Genomic DNA, 20,742 nt, shown 5'->3' with positions numbered 1-20,742 from the left:
TTGCGTCGGGAGTTGCGAAAATTCCCTCACCTGTTGCCTCGTAAATGCCCTCACTTGCATGTATCGGAAAGCATTCCCTGGTGGCAACTTATATTTTTCTTCCAATGCTCCCAAACTCGCAAACGTCCCGTCCACAAACAGGTCCTTCAGCTTCCTAATTCCTGCTCGCTGCCAACATTGAAATCCCCCATCTATCCTCCCCGGGACGAACCTGTGGTTATTCCTTATCGGGGACCACACCGAGCCACCCGTCACTCCCCTGTGTCGTCTCCACTGCCCCCAGATCTTCAAGGTCGCCACCACCACTGGGTTTGTGGTGTACCTTTTCGGGGAGAACGGTAGCGGCGCCGTCGCCAGCGCTTTCAGGCTTGTTCCCTTACAGGACGCCATCTCCAGCCTTTTCCACGCCGCACCTTCCTCTCCCCTCATCCACTTACGGACCATCGACACATTGGCGGCCCAATAGTAGTCACTCAGACTCGGCAGTGCCAATCCCCCTCTGTCCCTACTGCGCTGCAGGAACCCCCTCTTTACCCTCGGGGTCTTTCCCGCCCATACAAAGCTCGTAATGCTCCTATCTATTTTTTTAAAGAAGGCCTTAGTAATCCGGATGGGGAGGCACTGAAACACGAAAAGAAATCTCGGGAGGACCACCATCTTGACCGCCTGTACTCTGCCCGCCAATGACAGGGGCACCATATCCCACCTCTTAAAGCCCTCCTCCATCTGCTCTACCAGTCGCGTCAGGTTAAGTTTGTGTAGGGTTCCCCAGTTCCTGGCCACCTGAATCCCCAGGTATCGAAAATTCCCTGTCACTCTCCTCAGCGGCAAAGCATCTATCCCCCTGCCCTGTTCCCCGGGGTGCATCACAAAAAGTTCGCTCTTTCCCATATTTAATTTATATCCCGAGAACTCTCCAAACTCCCTGAGCATCTGCATTACCTCTGGCATCCCCTCTACTGGGTCCGCCACATACAGCAGTAAATCGTCTGCATGTAGTGACACTCGATGTTCCTCTCCTCCTCTAAGCACCCCCCTCCACTTCTTAGAGTCCCTCAGCGCTATGGCCAATGGCTCAATTGCCAACGCGAACTGTAACGGGGACAGGGGGCACCCATGTCTTGTACCCCTATGTAATCGGAAGTACCCCGATCTTTGCCTATTTGTAACAACGCTTGCCACCGGGGCCCCGTACAGGAGTCTAACCCATCTAATGAACCCCTCCCCGAACCCAAATCTCTTCAGCACCTCCCACAAATAGTCCCACTCCACTCTATCGAATGCCTTCTCTGCATTCATCGCCACCACTATCTCTGCCTCCCCCTCCGGTGGGGGCATCATCATCACCCCCAGCAACCTTTGTATATTGGCGTTCAATTGTCTCCCTTTAACAAACCCTGTCTGGTCGTCATGTACCACCCCTGGGACGCACTCCTCTATCCTTGTCGCCATCACTTTGGCCAGCGGTTTGGCGTCTACGTTTAGGACGGAGATGGGCCTGTATGACCCGCACTGCAGCGGGTCTTTGTCTCGTTTCAGAATTAACGATATCGTCGCCTCCGACATTGTCGGGGGTAGTGTCCCCCTTTCCTTCGCCTCATTCAAGGTTCTCGCCAGAAGCGGGGCCAGCAGGTCCATATACTTCCTGTAAAATTCCACCGGGAACCCGTCTGGTCCCGGGGCCTTCCCTGCCTGCATATTCCCAATTCCTTTGATCATCTCCTCCACCTCAATCTGCGCCCCATGACCTGCCACCTCCTGCTCCTCCACCCTCGGGAACTCCAGCTGGTCCAAAAAGTGTATCATTCCCTCTTTCCCCTCCGGAGGTTGGGACTTATACAACCTCTCATAAAATGTCTTGGAACACCTCGTTCACTTTCCCTGCTCTCTGCTCCATCTTTCCCGTTTCGTCCCTAACTCCTCCGATCTCTCTCGCCGCCCCCCTCTTTCGAAGTTGTTGGGCCAGCAGCCGGCTCGCCTTTTCCCCATTTTCATATTGTATTCCCTGTGCCTTCCTCCACTGCGTCTCCGCCTTTCCCGTGGTCAGCAGGTCAAACTCCGTCTGTAGTCTTCGTCTTTCCCTGTATAGCCCTTCATGGGAAAATCATGTTTAACTAACTTGCTGGAGTTTTTTGAGGAGGAAACAGATAAGGTTGATAAGGGCAACACTGTTGATGTGTGTATAGATTTTCAAAAGGCATTTGATACAATGCCACACAATAGACTTGAGCAAAAACTTAGCTCATGGAATAAAAGGGAAAGTAGGCACTTGGAAAATACATTGGCTGAGTGACAGGAAACAGTCGTGACAAATGGCTGTTTTTCAGATTGGAGGAAGGTTTGTAATGGAGCTCCCCAGGGGTCACTGTTGGGACCCTTGTTCTTCCTGATTTATATTAATGGTCTAGATTGTGGTATTCTGGGCATGATTTCAAAATTTGCAAATGATGCGAAAATTGAAAATGTCAACTGTGATGAGGATAATCTTGCACTTTAAAAGGACATTGACGTTTGGTGAATTGGCAGACAAGTGGCAGGTGAAGTTTAATTTCGAGAACTGTGAGGTTTTTATTTTGTCATGGAAAGACTGTATACAATAAAGGAAGAAACTCTTAAAGGTGCTGCAGGAACAATGGGGCCTTGGTATATATTTACATAAGTCATTGAAGATGGCAGGCATGGGGACTCCGGTGGCGGCGATGAGTGAGTGAGTCGCGCATTCGGTGGCTCTCCGGCGGGATTTGAGGACCTGGTTCCTCGGTTTTGCGGGACTGGAGCGCTGGAAAGACGGCCACAGAGGTGCTGAGGAACGGGCAGAGCTGCATGGAACCGCGGGAGAGCAGAAGGCAGCGAAAAAGGGAGAGGAAGGGACAAAGGCAAGGTGCAGGGAAAGCTAACTCTGGAGCAAAGATGGCGGTCCTCGGACCCGGCGATCCAGCAAGCGCTGGAAAACATGCTGCAGGTGATAAAAAGCAGTTTTGAGTCGTTGAAGTGGGATAACTTGGACCCACTTCAGAAGGCAGTGGATCAGTTGAACCAGGGATTGGATGCCCAGGACGAAAAAGTTAAGGAGCTGGGAGAGGCGGTGCAGGAGCAGGCGGACGCGCAGACGATTGCTGCGCTAGGAGTCGAGGGGCTGAAGGAGAGACGGAGAAGACTGCTGGACAGAGTGGAGGAGCTGGAAAATAGAGCCCGCAGACAAAATCTGAGGATCATCAGGCTCCCGGAGGGGGCTGAGGGAGCCGATGCCAAAGCATTTGTGGCTGACCTGTTGATGCAGCTGATGGGAGCTGAAGCCTTTCCGCGACCGCCGGAGCTGGAGGGGGCACACTGAGTACAGGCGAGGCAGATGTGTCCGGGGGGTCCCCCGTCCGAAGGTGATCAGCTTCCACAGGTTTGTGGAGAAGGAGCGGGTGTTGCAGTGGGCAAAGACTGCTAAGAGCAGCACGTGGAATAACTATGTTCTTCGCATTTATCAGGATCTAAGCCAGGAGGTGGCCAAGCGTCGAGCAGCCTTTAAACAAGTTAAGGGGGTGCTATTTAAAAAGCACGAAGTTTGGTCTGCTCTTCCCGGCTCGTTTTTGGGTCACGCATCAGGGCCAACACCACTACTTCTCCGAGCCCGAAGAAGCGATGGACTTGGCGAGCGATTAGGGGCTGGTCCTGAAAAAAGGACCCACCGACGCAAGCTAGGGTCCGAGAGTTACCGTTTGGGGGATGCCTACTGTGCCTGGACTCTCGGTCGACTGTTTACTGCTTTAAAGGTGCCATGTGTTGTATTTTTGGGCAGCATTTGCCTACGGGGGAGTGCGGGGGGATCCCCCTCTCGTATGTTCTTTTCCTTTTTTGTTGCTTTTCTCGTTTTTCTGCTGTGGTGGGTGCCTTTTATCATGTTCTCCGGGGCCGCTGTAACATGAGGGTGGCCGGTCAGCAATGGGGAGTAAAGATGTTGGTTGAGGGTTTTTGTTTTTTATGTCTATGATTTTTATGTTTGGTATTGGGTGGGTGCTGTATGGGTATGGGGTTACTGTGTTGTTATTGTATTAATGCTCAGAAAGGGGCGTGGGTGAACACTTAATCTGTGTACACAGCTGGAACTGTATTGTACCTGGAGCAGCCTCACGGCGCTGTTTGATGTTTCCAGCTTGTTTGATCTTTCCCATTTTAGTGAGACTGCTCCAGTGGGCCGGAGTGGGGGATGGTGTGTGGATGAGTGGGGAGATGAGGTCGGGGAAACAATGGGAGTGAGACAAGTGGGCGCCGGAGGGATGAGTCACCAGGCTAGCAGATTGGCTAGTCAAGGGAGTTGGGTGGTGGTGGTGGGGGGGAGGGAGAGAGAATACAGCCAATAGATGGAAGGGTGGGGCTATCGGGAGATGTTGCTTGGGGGGGGGGGGGGGGGGGGGCGGAAGTTATTCTGCTGACATGGGAGGGGTCTGAAGTAGGTAATGGCGAGGGGGTGGAGGCGGCCAAGAGGCGAGCCAAGTGCGCATGGGCCGGGGGCGGGCCCAAGAAAGGTTATGGCTGACAGGCGTGGGGGCGGTGCCCCCCAACCAGGCCGATCACCCGGAATGTCAGGACTAAATGGGCCAGTTAAAAGGGCACGTGTGTTCGCACACTTGTGGGCTCTAAAGGCGGACGTAATTATGTTGCAGGAGACACATTTCAAAGTGTCGGACCAGACTAGGCTAAGGAAGGGCTGGATCAGCCAGGTCTTCCACTCGGGCTTGGATTCTAAGTCCAGGGGGGTAGCAATTATGATCAATAAGCGGGTTCAATTTGAGGCGGAGGGCGTAATCGCAGACGGTGGGGGTAGATTCCTTATGGTAAGGGGCAAGGTGGAGGGGAGGAGAGTGGTGCTGGTGAACATATATGCTCCGAACTGGGACGACGCTGACTTTATTAAAAGAGTGCTGGGGAAGATCCCAGACCTAGACTCATGCAGGTTGATGATGCGGGGGGGACTTTAATACGGTCCTCGACCCGGTGCAGGACCGGTCATGTCCCAGAACAGGTAGGCCCCCAGCAATGGCAAGGGAGCTGAAAGGGTTCATGGAGCAAATGGGGGCAGTGGGCCCATGGATAGCCGGACAGCCGCCGGGAAGGGGCTACTCGTTCTACTCCCATGTTCATAAAGTATACTCTAGGATTGATTTCTTTATCTTGAGCAGGGACTGTGAGGGGGAGGTAGAGAATACGGAATACTCGGCAATCGCTATCTCGGACCATGCCGCACATTGGGTGGACCTGCAGGTCGGTGGGGCGAATTACCAACGCCCACAGTGGAGGTTAGACGTAGGATTGCTGACGTAGGATTGCTGTCGGAGGAGGGGATATGTGAGAGGCTGCGGAAGTGTATGCAAAATTACTTGCAGGTGAATGATACGGGGGAGGTTTCAGCAGCGACCCTGTGGGAGGCGCTGAAGGCGGTAGTGAGGGGGGAGCTGATCTCAATTCGGGCTCACAGGGATAGGACGGACAGAGCAGAAACAGATAGATTGGTTAAGGAGATTCACCGGATAGACGAGCATGCGGGGTCCCCGGGGGAGGACCTACTCGGGGAGAGACGGAGACTGCAGGCGGAACTGGGAGTGCTATCCACGAGTAGAGCCGTGGAACAGCTTCGGAAGGCAAGGGTGTGGTGTACGAGCATGGGGAGAAGGCCAGCAGACTGCTAGCGCAGTAACTCAGGAAGAGGGAGGCGGCCAGGGAAATAAGTAGGGTGGTGGACGGGGAGGGGAGCAGAGTGGAGGACCCATCAGTACTGAATAAGGTGTTTCGGGACTTTTATAGAAAGCTCGACACTTCAGAACCCTCGGAGGAGATGAAACGGTTCCTGGACGGACTAACCTTCCCAAATGTAGGCGGGGAACTAGTGGACGCGCTGGGGGCCCCACTTAGAGCAGAAGAGGTATTGGGAGGCCTAAAGGCCATGCAGTCGGGGAAAGCCCCGGGGCCAGATGGATACCCAGTAGAGTTTTACAAGAAGTTCTCGGAAATAGTGGGACCGGTCCTGACTAGGGTTTTTAATGAGGCGAAGGACAGAGGGACCTTGCCGCCGACGATGTTGCAGGCCACCATCTCGCTGATATTGAAGTGGGACAAGGACCCGGAATCCTGCGAGTCATACAGGCCGATCTCCCTGATCAATGTAGATGCCAATCTCCTGGCCAAGGTCCAGGCGATTAGAATTGAGGACTGCGTACCGGAGCTGATTGGGGACGATCAGACGGGTTGTGAAAGGCAGGCAGCTGACAGCTAACTTGAGAAGATTGCTTAATGTGGTCATGATGCCCCCGTCGGGAAAGGAGGTGGAGGTGGTGGTAGCAATGGACGCTGAGAAGGCATTCGACCGGGTGGAGTGGGGCTATTTGTGGGAGGTACTCGGACGGTTTGGGTTCGGGGAGGGATTGGTTAATTGGGTCAGACTACTGTACAAGGCCCCAAAAGCTAGCGTAAGGACGAACAGGATAGTGTCAGATTATTTCAGGCTACATCGCGGGACCAGGCAGGGATGCCCACTCTCCCCGTTGCTGTTCGCGCTGGCCATAGAACCGTTAGCGATTGTGCTGAGAGCTGCAAAGGGATGGAAGGGAATGACTAGGGGGGTGGGGTGGAGCACAGGGTCTCTCTCTATGCGGATGACCTGCTCCTGTACGTGTCAGACCCACTCGCCGGGATGGAAAATATACTGGAAACATTGAGGAAGTTCGGCCGGTTCTCGGGGTACAAATTAAATATGGCCAAGAGTGAGATGTTTGTAGTGCAGGCAAGGGGCCAGGAGAGTAGACTGAGGGAGCTGCCATTTAGGCTGGTTGGGAAAGTTTTCGGTACTTGGGGATACAGGTGGCACGAGACCGGGGCAGGTTACATAAGTTAAATTTGACTAGAGTGATGGAACAAATGAAGACGGAGTTTCGGAGATGGGATGCACTCCCGCTGTCACTTACGGGGAGGATGCAGACCTGCAAAATTACTTGCAGGTGAATGATACGGGGGAGGTTTCAGCAGCGACCCTGTGGGAGGCGCTGAAGGCAGTAGTGACGGGGGAGCTGATCTCAATTTGGGCTCACAGGGATAGGACGGACAGAGCAGAAACGGATAGATTGGTAAAGATGACAATCCTCCCTAGATTCCTGTTCATCTTCCAGTGCCTCACGATCTTTATCCCACGGTCCTTCTTCAAAAGGACGGGCAAAATCATCATGACCTTTGTCTGGGCGGGAAAATCCCCGCGGGTGAGGAAGGCGATGCTTGAAAGGAGCCGCAGTGAGGGGGGACTGGCATTGCCGAGCCTGATCAACTACTACTGGGCGGCTAACATAGCCATGATAAGGAAGTGGATGGTGGGTACGGGGTCTATCTGGGAGCGGGTGGAGGCGGCTTCGTGCAGGGGCACCAGTTTGGCAGCCCTGGTCACGGCTCCCCTACCGCTTGCGCCGGCCAGGTACTCCACCAGCCCAGTAGTGGGGGCGACCCTGCGGATTTGCGGCGAGTGGAAAAAGCATGCAGGGGTGGTGGGGGCATCGGTCTGGGCTCCAATTTGTGATAACCATCGATTCGCACCCGGGAACATGGATGGAAAGTTTCGAGCATGGTGGCGGGTGGGGGCGAGGAGGGTGGGCGATATGTTCCTGGAGGGGAACTTTGCGAGTTTGAGGGATTTGGAGGAGAAAGCTGGGTTGGAAAGAGGAAATGACTTTAGGTACTTACAGGTGCGGGACCTTGTACGCAGACAGGTCCCATCCTTCCCATGCCTCCCGCCAATAGGGATTCAGGACAGAATAGTCTCTGGAGGAGGAGAAGGAGGAGGAGAGGGTAGAGTCTCGGATATTTACAAGGTGCTCATGAAGGGCGAAGAGTCCCAGACGGAGGAGCTGAAACTCAAATGGGAGGAGGAACTTGGCGGGGAGATGGAGGATGGGGTATGGGCAGAAGCCCTGAGTAGGGTAAACTCAACCGCAACGTGTGCCAGGCTCGACCTGATTCAGTTTAAGGTCGTTCACCGGGCTCACATGACGGTGGCTCGGATGAGCAAATTCTTTGGGGTAGAGGACAAGTGCGCTAGATGCGCGGGAGGACCAGTGAACCACGTCCACATGTTTTGGGCATGCCCTAAGCTTGGGGGTACTGGGAGGGATTTGCGGATGTCATGCCTCGGGTGCTGAGAACAAGGGTGGTGATGAGTCCAGAGGTGGCAATTTCCGGGGTTTCGGAGGACCTGGGAGTCCAGGGAGAGAAATAGGCCGATATTCTGGCCTTTGCTTCCCTGATAGCCCGGCGTCGGAATACTGCTGGCATGGAGGGACTCAAAACCCCCAAAGAGCGGACTATGACTTTCGGACATGTCAAGTTTTCTGGGTATGGGAAAAATCAAGTTCGCCTTGAGGGGATCTGTATTGGGGTTCGCCCGAAGGTGGCAACCATTCATCAACTTATTCGCGGGAGAGAGCGTCCGGGGGGGGTGGGGGTGGAGATTAGGGTAGAGTAGGAGGGATAAACAGGCAGGGAGTGTAGGTGGGAGAGGAGTCGATATGTGCATTATGGTTTGGTTGAAATGTTGGTTTTCTGTTGATGTTTGCATATTTCTGTAACTGTTTACAATGCCAAAAAATACATCAATAAAATTGTTTGTTTGAAAAAAAAAAGAAGGTGGCAGGCATATATTGAGAGAGCAGTTAATGAAGCATACAGTATTTTAGGCTTTATTAATAGGGACATCGAGTACGAGAGTAAGAAAGTCATGTTGAACTTGTGTAAGGCACTAGTTGGGCCTCACCTGGAGACATAGAACATACAGTGCAGAAGGAGGCCATTCGGCCCATCGAGTCTGCACCGACCCATTTAAGCCCTCACTTTCACCCTATCCCAGTACTCAATAACCCCTCCTATCCTTTTTTGGACAGTGATGGCAATCTACCTAACCTGCCCGTCTTTGGACTGTGGGAGGAAACCGGAGCACCCGGAGGAAACCCACGCAGACACAGGGAGAACATGCAGACTCCGCCTGGCGCTGTGAAGCCACAGTGCTAGCCACGTGTGCTACCGTGCTGCCCAGCACTGAGACTGTGTCCAGTTTTGGGTGCCATTCTTGAAGGATATTAGAGAGTGAGAACAGAGGAAATTCACGAGAATGATTCTCGGGATAAGAAATTGTAGCTGTGAGGATAGATTGGAGAGGCTTGGACTGTTTTCCTTGGAGAAAAGAAGGCTGAGAGGAGACTTGATAGAGGATTCAAAATCCTGAGGGGTATGGACAGGATAATTAGTGAGAAACTGTTCACTCTCATGAGTACACCAGGAAATAATTGGCAAAAGGAGTAAAATGAAGTGAGGAAAAATGGTTTACCCAGAGGAGTCTGGAATGAGCTTCCAGAGAGGGTGATGGAGGCAGATTTGATTGAGGTATTCTAAAGGGAATTTGATTTCTATCTGAAAAGAGCAAGTGTGGAATGTTACGGGGATAAGGCAGGGGGTGTGCTCTTTCAGAGAGCCAGTGCAGACTCGATGGGTGGAATGGCTTCCTTCTGGACTGTAAAGATTTTGTGTTTAAATATTTATAATGATTAATATTCATCCTCCATGCTAACATTAACCGTTTTTTAAAAACATAATTGATTGACAGCTTTTAACCATTGTTTATTCTTCAGTGCTTACATTGTTAGTAAAAGAAAGGTCGGTGGAGTGAAATATACTCTACTCCTGGATCTTCTTCAGTAAGATTAACAGGAGAAGCAACGTACATTTATTGCATTAGAATAGAGGGGCATCTACAGTGAGTAGAGATTACTTATTAGTTTAAGTTCTTAACTAAAATTTGCATCCTTTTCATGAACGTTAAAAAGCAATTATTTAGGGGAAGGATGCAATGTTATGATGATGCAAATCTGAGAGGCAGAAAATTTATAAAACTGTTAGTTGGTCTGTGGAAGGGTTAGGGGATCATTTGACCAGGGCACAAAGATTTACAGTCTTATATTTGGCCTTTATAAAATACAATTATTGCATAAAAATATTATTTATTGTTAAACAAAATTTGTAGCAATTTGAAAGTATCATTCGTTGGAACATAGGAGTGACTACGTAGTACAGGCTGAGCAGCTGAAAGATGCAAAGCTGAAGAACTACAGCACCTCAGCTGGTGCGTAAGCAGAATTACAGCATGACATGTTTACATAGGCAATTTCCATTGTATGTGTGGACATGGGCGTTTCTAATGGAAAAAGGTGACAGGAAATAGGCGTAGATGTCAGTTAACTGTTGGCAGAAATGTTGATCACTTTTATATTAACTGTACATAGGTAATATTTTGTGATATAAGTTTAGAAGCCCTCCAAAAAGTGATTTGTTGTTTTTCTATTTTAGGTTAGTTAGTTGTCCATATTCTGAAATTAACCTCAACAAAGAAACCGTTTTACCAGACCGTTTAAGTGGAGAGAGGCAGTCACCTACCTCGGCTGCTCAAAAGCTAAAGAAAATGGGAACGCAGGCAATCTCACTGACATCTGAGTCATCAGAAGACACCTCCATGCTTAAGTGAGTAGCGGTAACACAACAGATGTAGCTTGCTTTAATACAAATAAATTACTGTGGATGCTGGAATCTGAAACAAAAACCGAAAATACTGGACAATCTCAGCAGGGTTTACAGCATCTGTGGAGAGAAGTGAGCTAACATTTTGAGTCTGGATGACTTGACAGAAAGTCTTCTCTCTTCACAGATGCTGTCAGAGCAGTCCAGTACTTTATGCTTGTTATAGCTTACTGTAATTAATCTTGAGAGCAAAGTTTTTTGCCGTGAAAACATTCTCCACTCTCCCATCTGTTGTAGTCCTAGAATAGTATAGAAGGAAGCCATTCAACCCATGAGTCTGCATCAACTCTTTTGAAGACCAGTCTAATTAGCCCCACACACCAGCTCTTTCCCCATATCCTTGCAATGTTTTTTTTCTCCTTCAGGAATTTATCCAGTTACCTTAAAGAAACTAATAAATCTGTTTCCACAGCATTCCAAACCGTAGCTACTCATTGCGTAACAGCATTTTTCCTCATGCTGCACTATTGTGGATTTCCAACAAAATGGCCATTTAAAAATAATATACCCCGCCCCCTTTTGATTTGTTTGTTTACATGCAGTCTCTTGTCTCAGATAGTTTATAATAGTTTATTTGAAGGTATGGGTAGATTGCAAACTCCAAATCAGCCCCTTCATACTTAAGTGATTCACCATTTTCTCAACACCAGTTAACTTCAGATTGGGGGCTTAAAGGAGAGGGAGGTAAAGAAATGACACAAACAGAAATATTATTCATTCTACTGTATCTAATTTATTTGAAACAAACTTGAACTGATAATTTCTCATTTCAGGCACTAGGCTGCTTCACTTGTAAAGGAGCCATGTAGTCATTTGAAATCATAAAATGATGCGCCTGCGCTGGCTCCTTAGCGGACCTATTCAATTACTATCACTCACCTGCTTTGTCCCATTGCCCTGTATTTTTTTTAACCTTCAGGTATTTATCAATTGTTTTTTTAATGTTACTATTAAATTTGCTTCCATCACCCTTTCAAGCATCGCGTTCCAAGAACAAGCCGTACAATAAATATGTTTTCTCATATGACCTCTGGTTCTTTTGCCAATCACCTTAAATCTGTATCCTCTGATTACCAACCCTTCTGCTACTGGAAACAGTTTGTCCTTATTTTCTTTTTCAAATGCATTCATGATTTTTGAATGCTTCTATCAAATCACCTCTTAACCGTGTCTGCTCCTTGGGGAGCAACACTAGTATAATAATCCGATTTGGTACATAATCCTGAAAACTATAACTCAATCTCTAACCTTCCTGCGCCCACCTATATTTCTGGGGTCAGGTACGTTTACTTAGCCCCATATACCACAGGTTCACTCCAGCCCCTTAGCTTGTGCCTGGAAATGGTGGTAGAATCCGGTCTCTCCTGCAATGGAAATGGCCACCAATGTTGAGAGACGTTAAATCCTTTCGTATTCTTTGGACCAGAATGAAAATTGTGTGCACCTTTTTTGGCCTCCAATGGCATGTTTCGCCCCATCTGTAACAACTCCTTGAATCTGAGGAGGGCAGGGAACGGCACTGATAATGAGGCCCATTGATTGCTGGGGAGTAATGAAGTGAAAGTTGCCATTGCCCCAGAGGACATTAGGCTGCTCCACCCTTTTAAGAGAGAGATGACTGGTGATGGTTTAACCTCGAGTCAAGTCACCTCGGGTAAGGGGCAAGGCTGCGAAAGCGGAGCCTTCGTGGATGACCTCAGCCGGTACAGGAATTTAACCCATGCAGTTGCTGATGATCTGCATCCAGCTGACCAGCCAACTGAGCTAACCAGGTGGAGGAAACGCATTCAAGAATTTGAGCACTAGTAAACCTTTTAAGGCAAAGTAAAATAAGTTTTTTGAATCAAGATCTATTGGGCGCAATTTAGCAAACGTGTTGCACTTGGTGCGGATCTGAGAGCAACGGGTAAATTGCGCAAGAGTCCCAAAACGGGCTCTGCACCGGGCCGACCATGAGTCGCCCGACTCTTTCCACCCAACATCTTCTGGATCTTGCCCTAGTTGGACGAGATCCTGATCTGCACGTTTAAAGGAGACATTAGGCTCATTCAAATACTGGTACCATATGCACCCGGGAGTCAACGGCCATGCTTGTGAGACTTTGCCAGGGTGCCGTTTAACACTGGTTTTGACAAATGTGCACCAGGTATGACTGCACCTTGAGGCCATGAGAGACCCCTGGATGGTCGGGGACAGGGCAGGGTTGTACCCTGGCACTCCTGACACTGCTAGGAGCATTGCCAGACTAGTGTTGCCAGGATTCCCACATGGCTCTGCCAGGGGCATTGCCAGGCTGGCAGTGCCAAGTGACAGGTCGGCAGCGCCAGGGGTCTGGCCCGGGGGAGACTTGCCCATAAGAGCCAGGGTGAGGCGGGGGTTCTAGGGCCCCAGACAAATTTTGAGGGGGGTAGGGGGAGTGGCTGAATGGGTGTTTAGAGATCTGTGAAGAGCCAGCCCTGCTGGAGAGATCAGCTCAACAGTGCAGGATGTTTGCCTAAGCGGGGAGAAACTCTCCCAACAAAGTGCCAGTAAATAGCGGGGTGAATCTTGGCGATGCAGCCACCGAGAAACACCCCACCAACGCTACTTCAACTTTTGTTTGATGTGCCCATTAGCTCTTTGGGAGGCTTTTCTGAAAGAATTTTACGGTTTAAGAAATATCCTTGACAAGGTGGGCAATTCAGGGCGGGAAAGCGATAGGTTTCTTTGTAGGAGGGTCACTTCTGATCCTCTTGGGCAACAAGAAAACTTACGGAAAAGTAATTTACCTTGCTGTTCTGACCCTAGCCACTATTTCCAGCAAAGGACTTGGGTGTGACCATACCTGGAGTATTGTCTACAGTTTTATCGCCTTAGGGAAGAAGAGGATATATTTGGCATAGAAGAGGTGCAACAAAAGTTTAACTAGATTGATTCATTAGCACTGCTGCCTATAGCGCTGAGGATCCGGATTCAATCCCAGCCCCGGGTCACTGTCTATGTGGAGTTTGCACATTCTCCCCGTGTCTGCGTGCGTTTCACCCCCACAACCCAAAGATGTGCAAGTTGGGTTGATTGGCCAGGCTAAATTGCCCCTTAATTGGAAAACAAAATGATTGGGTACTCTAAATGTATTTTTTTAAACTAGATTGATCCATGGGATAAGAGAGCTGTCCTATGGCGAGCAATTGAGTAGAATGAGCTTGCATTCTCTGGAGTTCAGAAGAATGAAAGGTGATCTCATTGAAGCTTATAAAATTCTTAAGAGGGCTTAACCAAATAGATGCTGAGAAGCTGTTTCCTCTGGTTGGAGAGTCTATAAGTAGTGATCATCGCCTCAACCATTTAGGACTGATACGAGGAGAAATTTCTTCATTCAAGAGGGTAGTGAATCTGTAGAATCCTTTGCCCCACAGGGCTGTGGTCAGTCATTGATCACATTCAAGGCTGAGATTAATAAAAGACTTTGGCACAAAGGGAATCGGGGAATAGAGGGGGAAAGTGGGAGTTGACGTAGATGATCAGCCATAATTTTAATGAACGGCAGAGCAGTCTAGAGGGGTTGCGTTTAAAGCTATAAATTTTTCTAAATTTTGAGTTGATTTATAAACCAACTTTCTACCATGAATAAAGAAATGCTATACTTCCTACAAAAGTAGAAATAACTAATGATATGGATCCAATTGTTTAGTTTTTGGTCGTGTTCTACAGCAGTGTTTTGCAAACTTTTTTTCCCGGGACCCACTTTTACCAGCCAGTCGTCTTTCGCAACCCAGGCCAGCCGACCTTCACGACCCATCATGTTCGCTTACCTTTAATGTGACAGATGAGCCTGCTTGGTCTCACTGTCTCACGCTAATCGGGTTCACCGAAGAGGGCAATGCGCATATCAGGTGCAGAGTTTAGCAAGTTCCTTTGTGTTGTCTTACCTTTGTGAGGACGGAAAATCCAATCTCGCACATTTAGATCATTGTGTAGGGAAATAGCAACAAAATGCTTGTTTTACTCAGCACTGGATACTCCTTGGAGACACTGCTCCAGAGTGCTGACAGCCCCATAGACTTGTGGCGTGTTTTTAATGTGCTGTCACAGGTGAGGCTCAGAAGTTCAGCCTCTTCAGGTGGTGTCAGCTGTAAGTTAATAATTGACTCTGTGGTCTCAAACTCAAAAGGATTTTTCACTCATCTCTTCTCTTTCAAAATCTGAAACTTCTCCTGTGGAAAGTAGTGACAAAAACTGTTGATCAGTGTAGCCAGATGAGATTGAATAAGGCTTTGCCTGTCTATTGACAATTCCCTTACTAACACTGTTTTCTTCGGTGTGTAGTAGTAGTAGTGTGGGGAACAGGTAGTAGTTTTGGCATTGTGCTCTCACACACCAAACTTTCAATAACTTTTGGAAGGCATCTATTTCTTCACAGTGCCAAAAGCAATTATCATCCTTCCCTTGCAATTTGAGGTTCAGTTTGTTTAGAATTTGATGCGAACTATGTCTCATAGTTGAGACATAGTTAGCATCCAATTCTCATTTGCCAGTACTTCCCTGTACATAACACACATGGGCTTTGAAGCCTGATTTGCATTGGCACAAGTAATAAAGCCATACCTCAAGAAATCATCTTTATACTGCTTTGTTCCTGATTTCAGTTTCTTCTTGGTAGGTTGCTCAGCAGAGGCCCTGGAGCTCTGTATATAGCTCACACCAGCACTGCTTTGTCTCGCCGTGGACTCTCCTGGGCAGCTGTCTCCAGATTCAGTTGTGAGATTCTGACCTGTTTGTGTCTCTGGCCTTCTCTCTCATAACAAAACGATCCATCTTCAGTTGTTCACAGTCCTGTTCCCTTGCTTGCTGGCAGCTAGGAAATGGAGGAATCTCACCTCCGTGATTTCGTGCCATAGGCACGTACGTGCCGGGCGCACGACTACTCTCTGCTTTCGCTTCTGGCAGGAAGATAGCATCATTCACATTTAAAGGCTGGTCGTGGTCGGCCGGGATTCTTAAAAGCCGGTCGCGGCTGTTGGGCACTTCTCCCGTGAAAAGAAATGACACGACCGATCACTCCGCGATGCTCCTGACACCCGCCCGCAACCCACCCATGGGTCGTGGTCCGGAATGTGCAAATCTCTGTTCTACAGTACTGTATAAATTATATACCCAGGCTGTATAAGTTTCCTGATGATTTATTTTCTCTTATTATTGAATGTGGTAAAAGACTTTAGGGAATACAAGATATTTTAAAGTGTTGCAGCACGGTAGCCTTGTGGATAGCACAATTGCTTCACAGCGCCAGGATCCCAGGTTCGATTCTGGCTTGGGTCACTGTCTGTGCGGAGTCTGCACATCCTCCCCGTGTGTGCGTGGGTTTCTTCCGGGTGCTCCGGTTTCCTCCCACAGTCCAAAGATGTGCAGGTTAGGTGGATTGGCCATGATAAATTGCCCTTAGTGTCCAAAATTGCCCTTAGTGGTGGGTGGGGTTACTGGGTTATGGGGATAGGGTGGCGGTGTTGACCTTGGGTAGGGTGCTCTTTCCAAGAGCCGGTGCAGACTCGATGGGCCGAATGGCCTCCTTCTGCACTGTAAATTCTATGTTCTATGTTGCCACTTAGACTGAACATTTCTAAAATTTGAAAACTGCATCATTCCCTGTTGTTGGTTAACAGGGCAGCTTCAGCTTTCCATACGTCACTCATCAGACACTGAATCTTTTACAAATTTATGTGGTGTGAATCTATAATAAACTGTCTGAATAATTTGAGAATAAAGTGTGATTGGTAATGAGGATTTTCAATATTTTGCATAATTAATCCTAGATATTAAAAGTAACAACATTTTATGACCATAAATTTGTGAATGAAAATCGCAATACAACCTGATCATTGGGGATTAATCTACCCTGGTGAGTGCTCCTGACGTTTATACATCCATTTGAAATGCAGCTTTCCTTCCATTTTTGTTGTTGTAAATATGCAAAGAAAGTTGACTAATTGAGAATCAATCGTTATTAATGGTGTAATGTTTATCTTTTGAGCGAGACACAACTAGGGTGGTGAATTCAAGCACTTGGTACTCAATTGAATTTTTAATCTGTTTGAATAGAAACTACTTCAATAACTGTTGCTTCGTAATTTATGTTGACATATTTATCGGACAATTGCACCCAAATGCACCCAGTATGTCCCTGTCAGGCAGGGTGGAAGTGGTCGAGCGAGGGAACCATGGTTTACTAAAGTAGTTGAATCACTTGTTAAGAGGAAGAAGGAGGCTTATGTAAAGATGAGACGTGAAGGTTCAGTTGAGGTGCCCGAGAGTTACAAGTTAGCTAGGAAGGACCTAAAGAGAGAGCTAAGAAGAGCCAGGAGGGGACATGAGAAGTCTTTTACATAGAATTTACAGTGCAGAAAGAGGCCATTCGGCCCATCGAGTCTGCACCAACTCTTGGAAAGAGCACCCTACCCAAGATCAACACCATCCACCCTATCCCCATAACCCAGTAACCCCACCCAACACTAAGGGCAATTTTGGACACCAAGGGCAATTTATCATGGCCAATCCACCTAACCTGCACATCTTTGGACTGTGGGAGGAAACCGGAGCACCCGGAGGAAACCCACGCACACACGGGGAGGATGTGCAGACTCCGCACAGACAGAGACCCAAGCCGGAATCGAACCTGGGACCCTGGAGCTGTGAAGCAATTGTGCTATCCACAATGCTACCGTGCTGCCCTTGCCTTTCTTTGGCAGGTAGGATCAAGGATAACCCTAAAGCTTTCTATAGCTAAGTCAGGAATAAAAGAATGACTAGGGTAAGAGTGGGGCCAGTCAAGGACAGTAGTGGGAAGTTGTGCATGGAGTCCGAGGAGATAGGAGAGGTGCTAAATGAATATTTTTCGTCAGTATTCACACAGGAAAAAGACAATGTTGTCGAGGAGAATACTGAGATTCAGGCTACTAGACTAGAAGGGCTTGAGGTTCATAAGGAGGAGCTGTTAGCATTTCTGGAAAGTGTGAAAATAGATAAGTCCCCTGGGCCGGATGGGATTTATCCTAGGATTCTATGGGAAGCTAGGGAGGAGATTGCTGAGCCTTTGGCTTTGATCTTTTCCTCATCATTGTCTACAGGAATAGTGCCAGAAGACTGGAGGATAGCAAATGTTGTCCCCTTGTTCAAGATGGGGAAAAGAGACAACCCCGGGAGCTATAGATCAGTGAGCCTTACTTCTGTTGTGGGCAAAGTCTCGGAAAGGTTGATAAGAGATAGGATGTACAATCATCTGGAAAGGAATAATTAAATTAGAGATAGTCAACACGGTTTTGTGAAGGGTAGGTCGTGCCTCACAAACCTTATAGAGTTCTTTGAGAAGGTGACTGAACAGGTGGACGAGGGTAAAGCAGTTGATGTGTATATGGATTTCAGTAAAGTGTTTGATAATGTTCCCCACGGTAGGCTATTGCAGAAAATACAGAGGCATGGGATTCAGGGTGATTTAGCAGTTTGGATCAGAAATTGGCTAGCTGGAAGAAGGCAAAGGGTGGTGGTTGATGGGAAATGTTCAGCCTGGAGTCCAGTTACTAGTGGTGTACCACAAGGATCTGTTTTGGGGCCACTGCTGTTTGTCATTTTTATAAATGACCTGGAGGATGGCGTGGAAGGATGGGTGGGTAAAATTGCTGATGACACTAAAGTCGGTGGAGTTGTGGACAGTACGGAAGGATGTAACACGTTACAGAGGGACATAGATAAGCTGCAGAGCTGGGCTGAGAGGTGGCAAATGGAGTTTAATGCAGAAAAATGTGAGGTAATTCATTTTGGAAGGAATAATAGGAAGACAGAGTACTGGGTAAATGGTAACATTCTTGGTAGTGTGGATGAGCAGAGAGATCTTGGTGTCCATGTACATAGATCCCTAAAACTTGCCACCCAGGTTGAGAGGGTTGTTAAGAAGACATACGGTGTGTTAGCTTTTAGTGGTAGAGGGATTGAGCTTCGGAGCCATGAGGTCATGTTGCAGCTAAACAACACTCTGGTGCGGCCGCATTTGGAGTATTGCGTGCAATTCTGGTTGCCGCATTATAGGAAGGATGTGGAAGCATTGGAAAGGGTGCAGAGGAGATTTACCAGGATGTTGCCTGGTCTGGAGGGAAGATCTTATGAGGGAAGGCTGAGGGACTTGAGGTTATTTTCTTTGGAAAGAAGAAGGTTAAGAGGTGACTTAATTGAGGCATACAAGATGATCAGAGGATTAGATAGGGTGGACAGTGAGAGCCTTTTTCCTCGGATGGTGATGTCGAGCACGAGGGAACATAGCTTTAAATTGAGTGGTGATAGATATAGAACAGGTGTCAGAGGTAGGTTCTTTACTCAGAGTAGTAAGGGTGTGGAATCCCTGTCTGTAACAGTAGTGGACTCACCAACATTAAGGGCATTTAAATGGTCATTGGATAAACATATGGATGATAAGGGAATAGTGTAGATGGGCTTTAGAGTGGTTTCAAAGGTCGGCGCAACATCGAGGGCCGAAGGGCCTGTACTGCGCTGTAATGTTCTATGTTCTAGATGACGTTAGGGATGAGACCGCTTTTCTTTCCCAATCTGACACTCCAATGTAGCGCTAGGAGAATGCTTCACTGTCAGAGGTACCATCTTTCAGGTAAGATATTAAACTGAAGCTCCATTTACATGCTCGGGTGAAAATAAAAGAGCATGTGCTGAAGTTTTCAAGAAGAGATAGGGAGTTATCCCTGGTGATTTAGCCAATGTCTAGCCCTCAATCAACATCACATAATATAGCGCAACACGGTGGCGCAGTGGTTAGCATTGCTGCCTCACGACGCCGAGGTCCCAGGTTCGATTCCGGCTCTGGGTCACTGTCCGTGTGGAGTTTACACATTCTCCCCGTGTTTGCGTGGGTTTCGCCCCCACAACCCAAAATATGTGCAGGCTAGGTGGATTGGCCACGCTAAATTGCCCCTTAATTGGAAAAAATTAATTGGGTACTTTATAAAAATAATTTTTTAAAAATTAAATCACAAAATATAGATTGTCTGGGTCATTATCACATTACTGTGTGTGAGAGTTTGCTGTGCATATATTAACTCCTGCATTTCCTACGTTACAACAGTCAGTATGCTTCAAACATACTATGTTGACTGTTTACCACTTTCAGACGTCTGATGCTTGTGAAGAATGTTATATAAAAGCAAAGCAGAATCTTGTTGAGGTATTGGGGATCTTGCCTGCTGGCTGGAGAGCCAGCGAGAGACCTGTGGTGCCTGTTTTCAGGAAGGCCCACTGAACCACATACCAGTCGGAAGGTAGAGCAGCTTTTGTGCTTTGCAACATCACTGGGGAGGCCATGGCTGCTGCTGGAAGGACAGGCACTGGAGTCTCAGGACTGCAGAGCACCCCAAGCAACAGGTAAGTAATGTGGGGAGTGGGTGTGTTTTGTGCCCGTGAGTGGTATGGACACCGGGGTGTAGTGGGGGGCAGGGGCAGAGGCATGGTTCTGTGATCTCCCACTGTTCCAATGTTGAGTTCCCTAATCGGCATTGAGGACCTGCCCCAGGAGCTGATGCGAGCCGCAATGTTTTAGCTGCTGTGCATGCTGCACGGTGACAGGGCCACCTGCAGCCTGGTTAATACCATCAATGGCTAGATGAGGTCCTTAAATGGTCATTAATTTATCACTTAAGGTCCTCAATTGACAGTGGGGAGGGAGGCTCACCCACAGGCAGAGGTGGGCAGTAGTAGGGTTTATGTGCACCATCATTCCTCGGAATTAAATGCCCTTCCCGCCTCCAAACTCGCCACCAGAGAGAGCAGAGATTCTGCCCTTTTTTGGTTAATCAAACCCTTTTTCATGCAGTTGATGGGTATTTGATATGGATTCTTAGACCTTAAAAGGTTGTCTGTAATTTTAATAAATTCTGGCCTTCTCCCAACTTTCATCAGAAAAACGGTTTCGCAGAATAGTAGTGGGAACCAAATCGAAATGAGTTACCTGACGGGTCATCCCATCGTGGAAAATGGGCAGACAAAAGAAGTTGGAGAAGAACACTGTGAAGAAATGTCAGCCAAAAAGCCTGAAGCATCAGTTGCTGGCAAGATAAAACCGAGAAAGTAAATCATCTGTATATGATTACCCTCTTGATTTTTAAAACAAAATTTGTG

General features: G+C 48.2%; 1 protein-coding gene across 10 annotated transcripts in view; it reads left to right on the top strand.

Annotated features, from left to right (window-relative positions):
- LOC140412798 (lethal(3)malignant brain tumor-like protein 4) overlaps nucleotides 1-20,742 on the top strand; it is a 181,739-nt gene that overhangs the window by 134,691 nt on the left and 26,306 nt on the right. For all 10 annotated transcript variants that reach the window (XR_011942050.1, XM_072500854.1, XM_072500856.1 and 7 more), the window contains 2 exons: nucleotides 10,366-10,536; nucleotides 20,524-20,691. Coding sequence is in view for 9 of the 10 variants with exons in the window: in XM_072500854.1 (XP_072356955.1) it covers nucleotides 10,366-10,536; nucleotides 20,524-20,691 (339 nt within the window). In the remaining variant the exon portion in view is untranslated. The remainder of the gene's footprint in view (nucleotides 1-10,365; nucleotides 10,537-20,523; nucleotides 20,692-20,742) is intronic.

The sequence above is a fragment of the Scyliorhinus torazame genome, chromosome 1 (assembly GCF_047496885.1).
Source record: "Scyliorhinus torazame isolate Kashiwa2021f chromosome 1, sScyTor2.1, whole genome shotgun sequence".
NCBI classification, from domain to species: Eukaryota; Metazoa; Chordata; class Chondrichthyes; order Carcharhiniformes; family Scyliorhinidae; genus Scyliorhinus; species Scyliorhinus torazame.
This window is presented reverse-complemented; position numbering and strand designations above follow the sequence as displayed.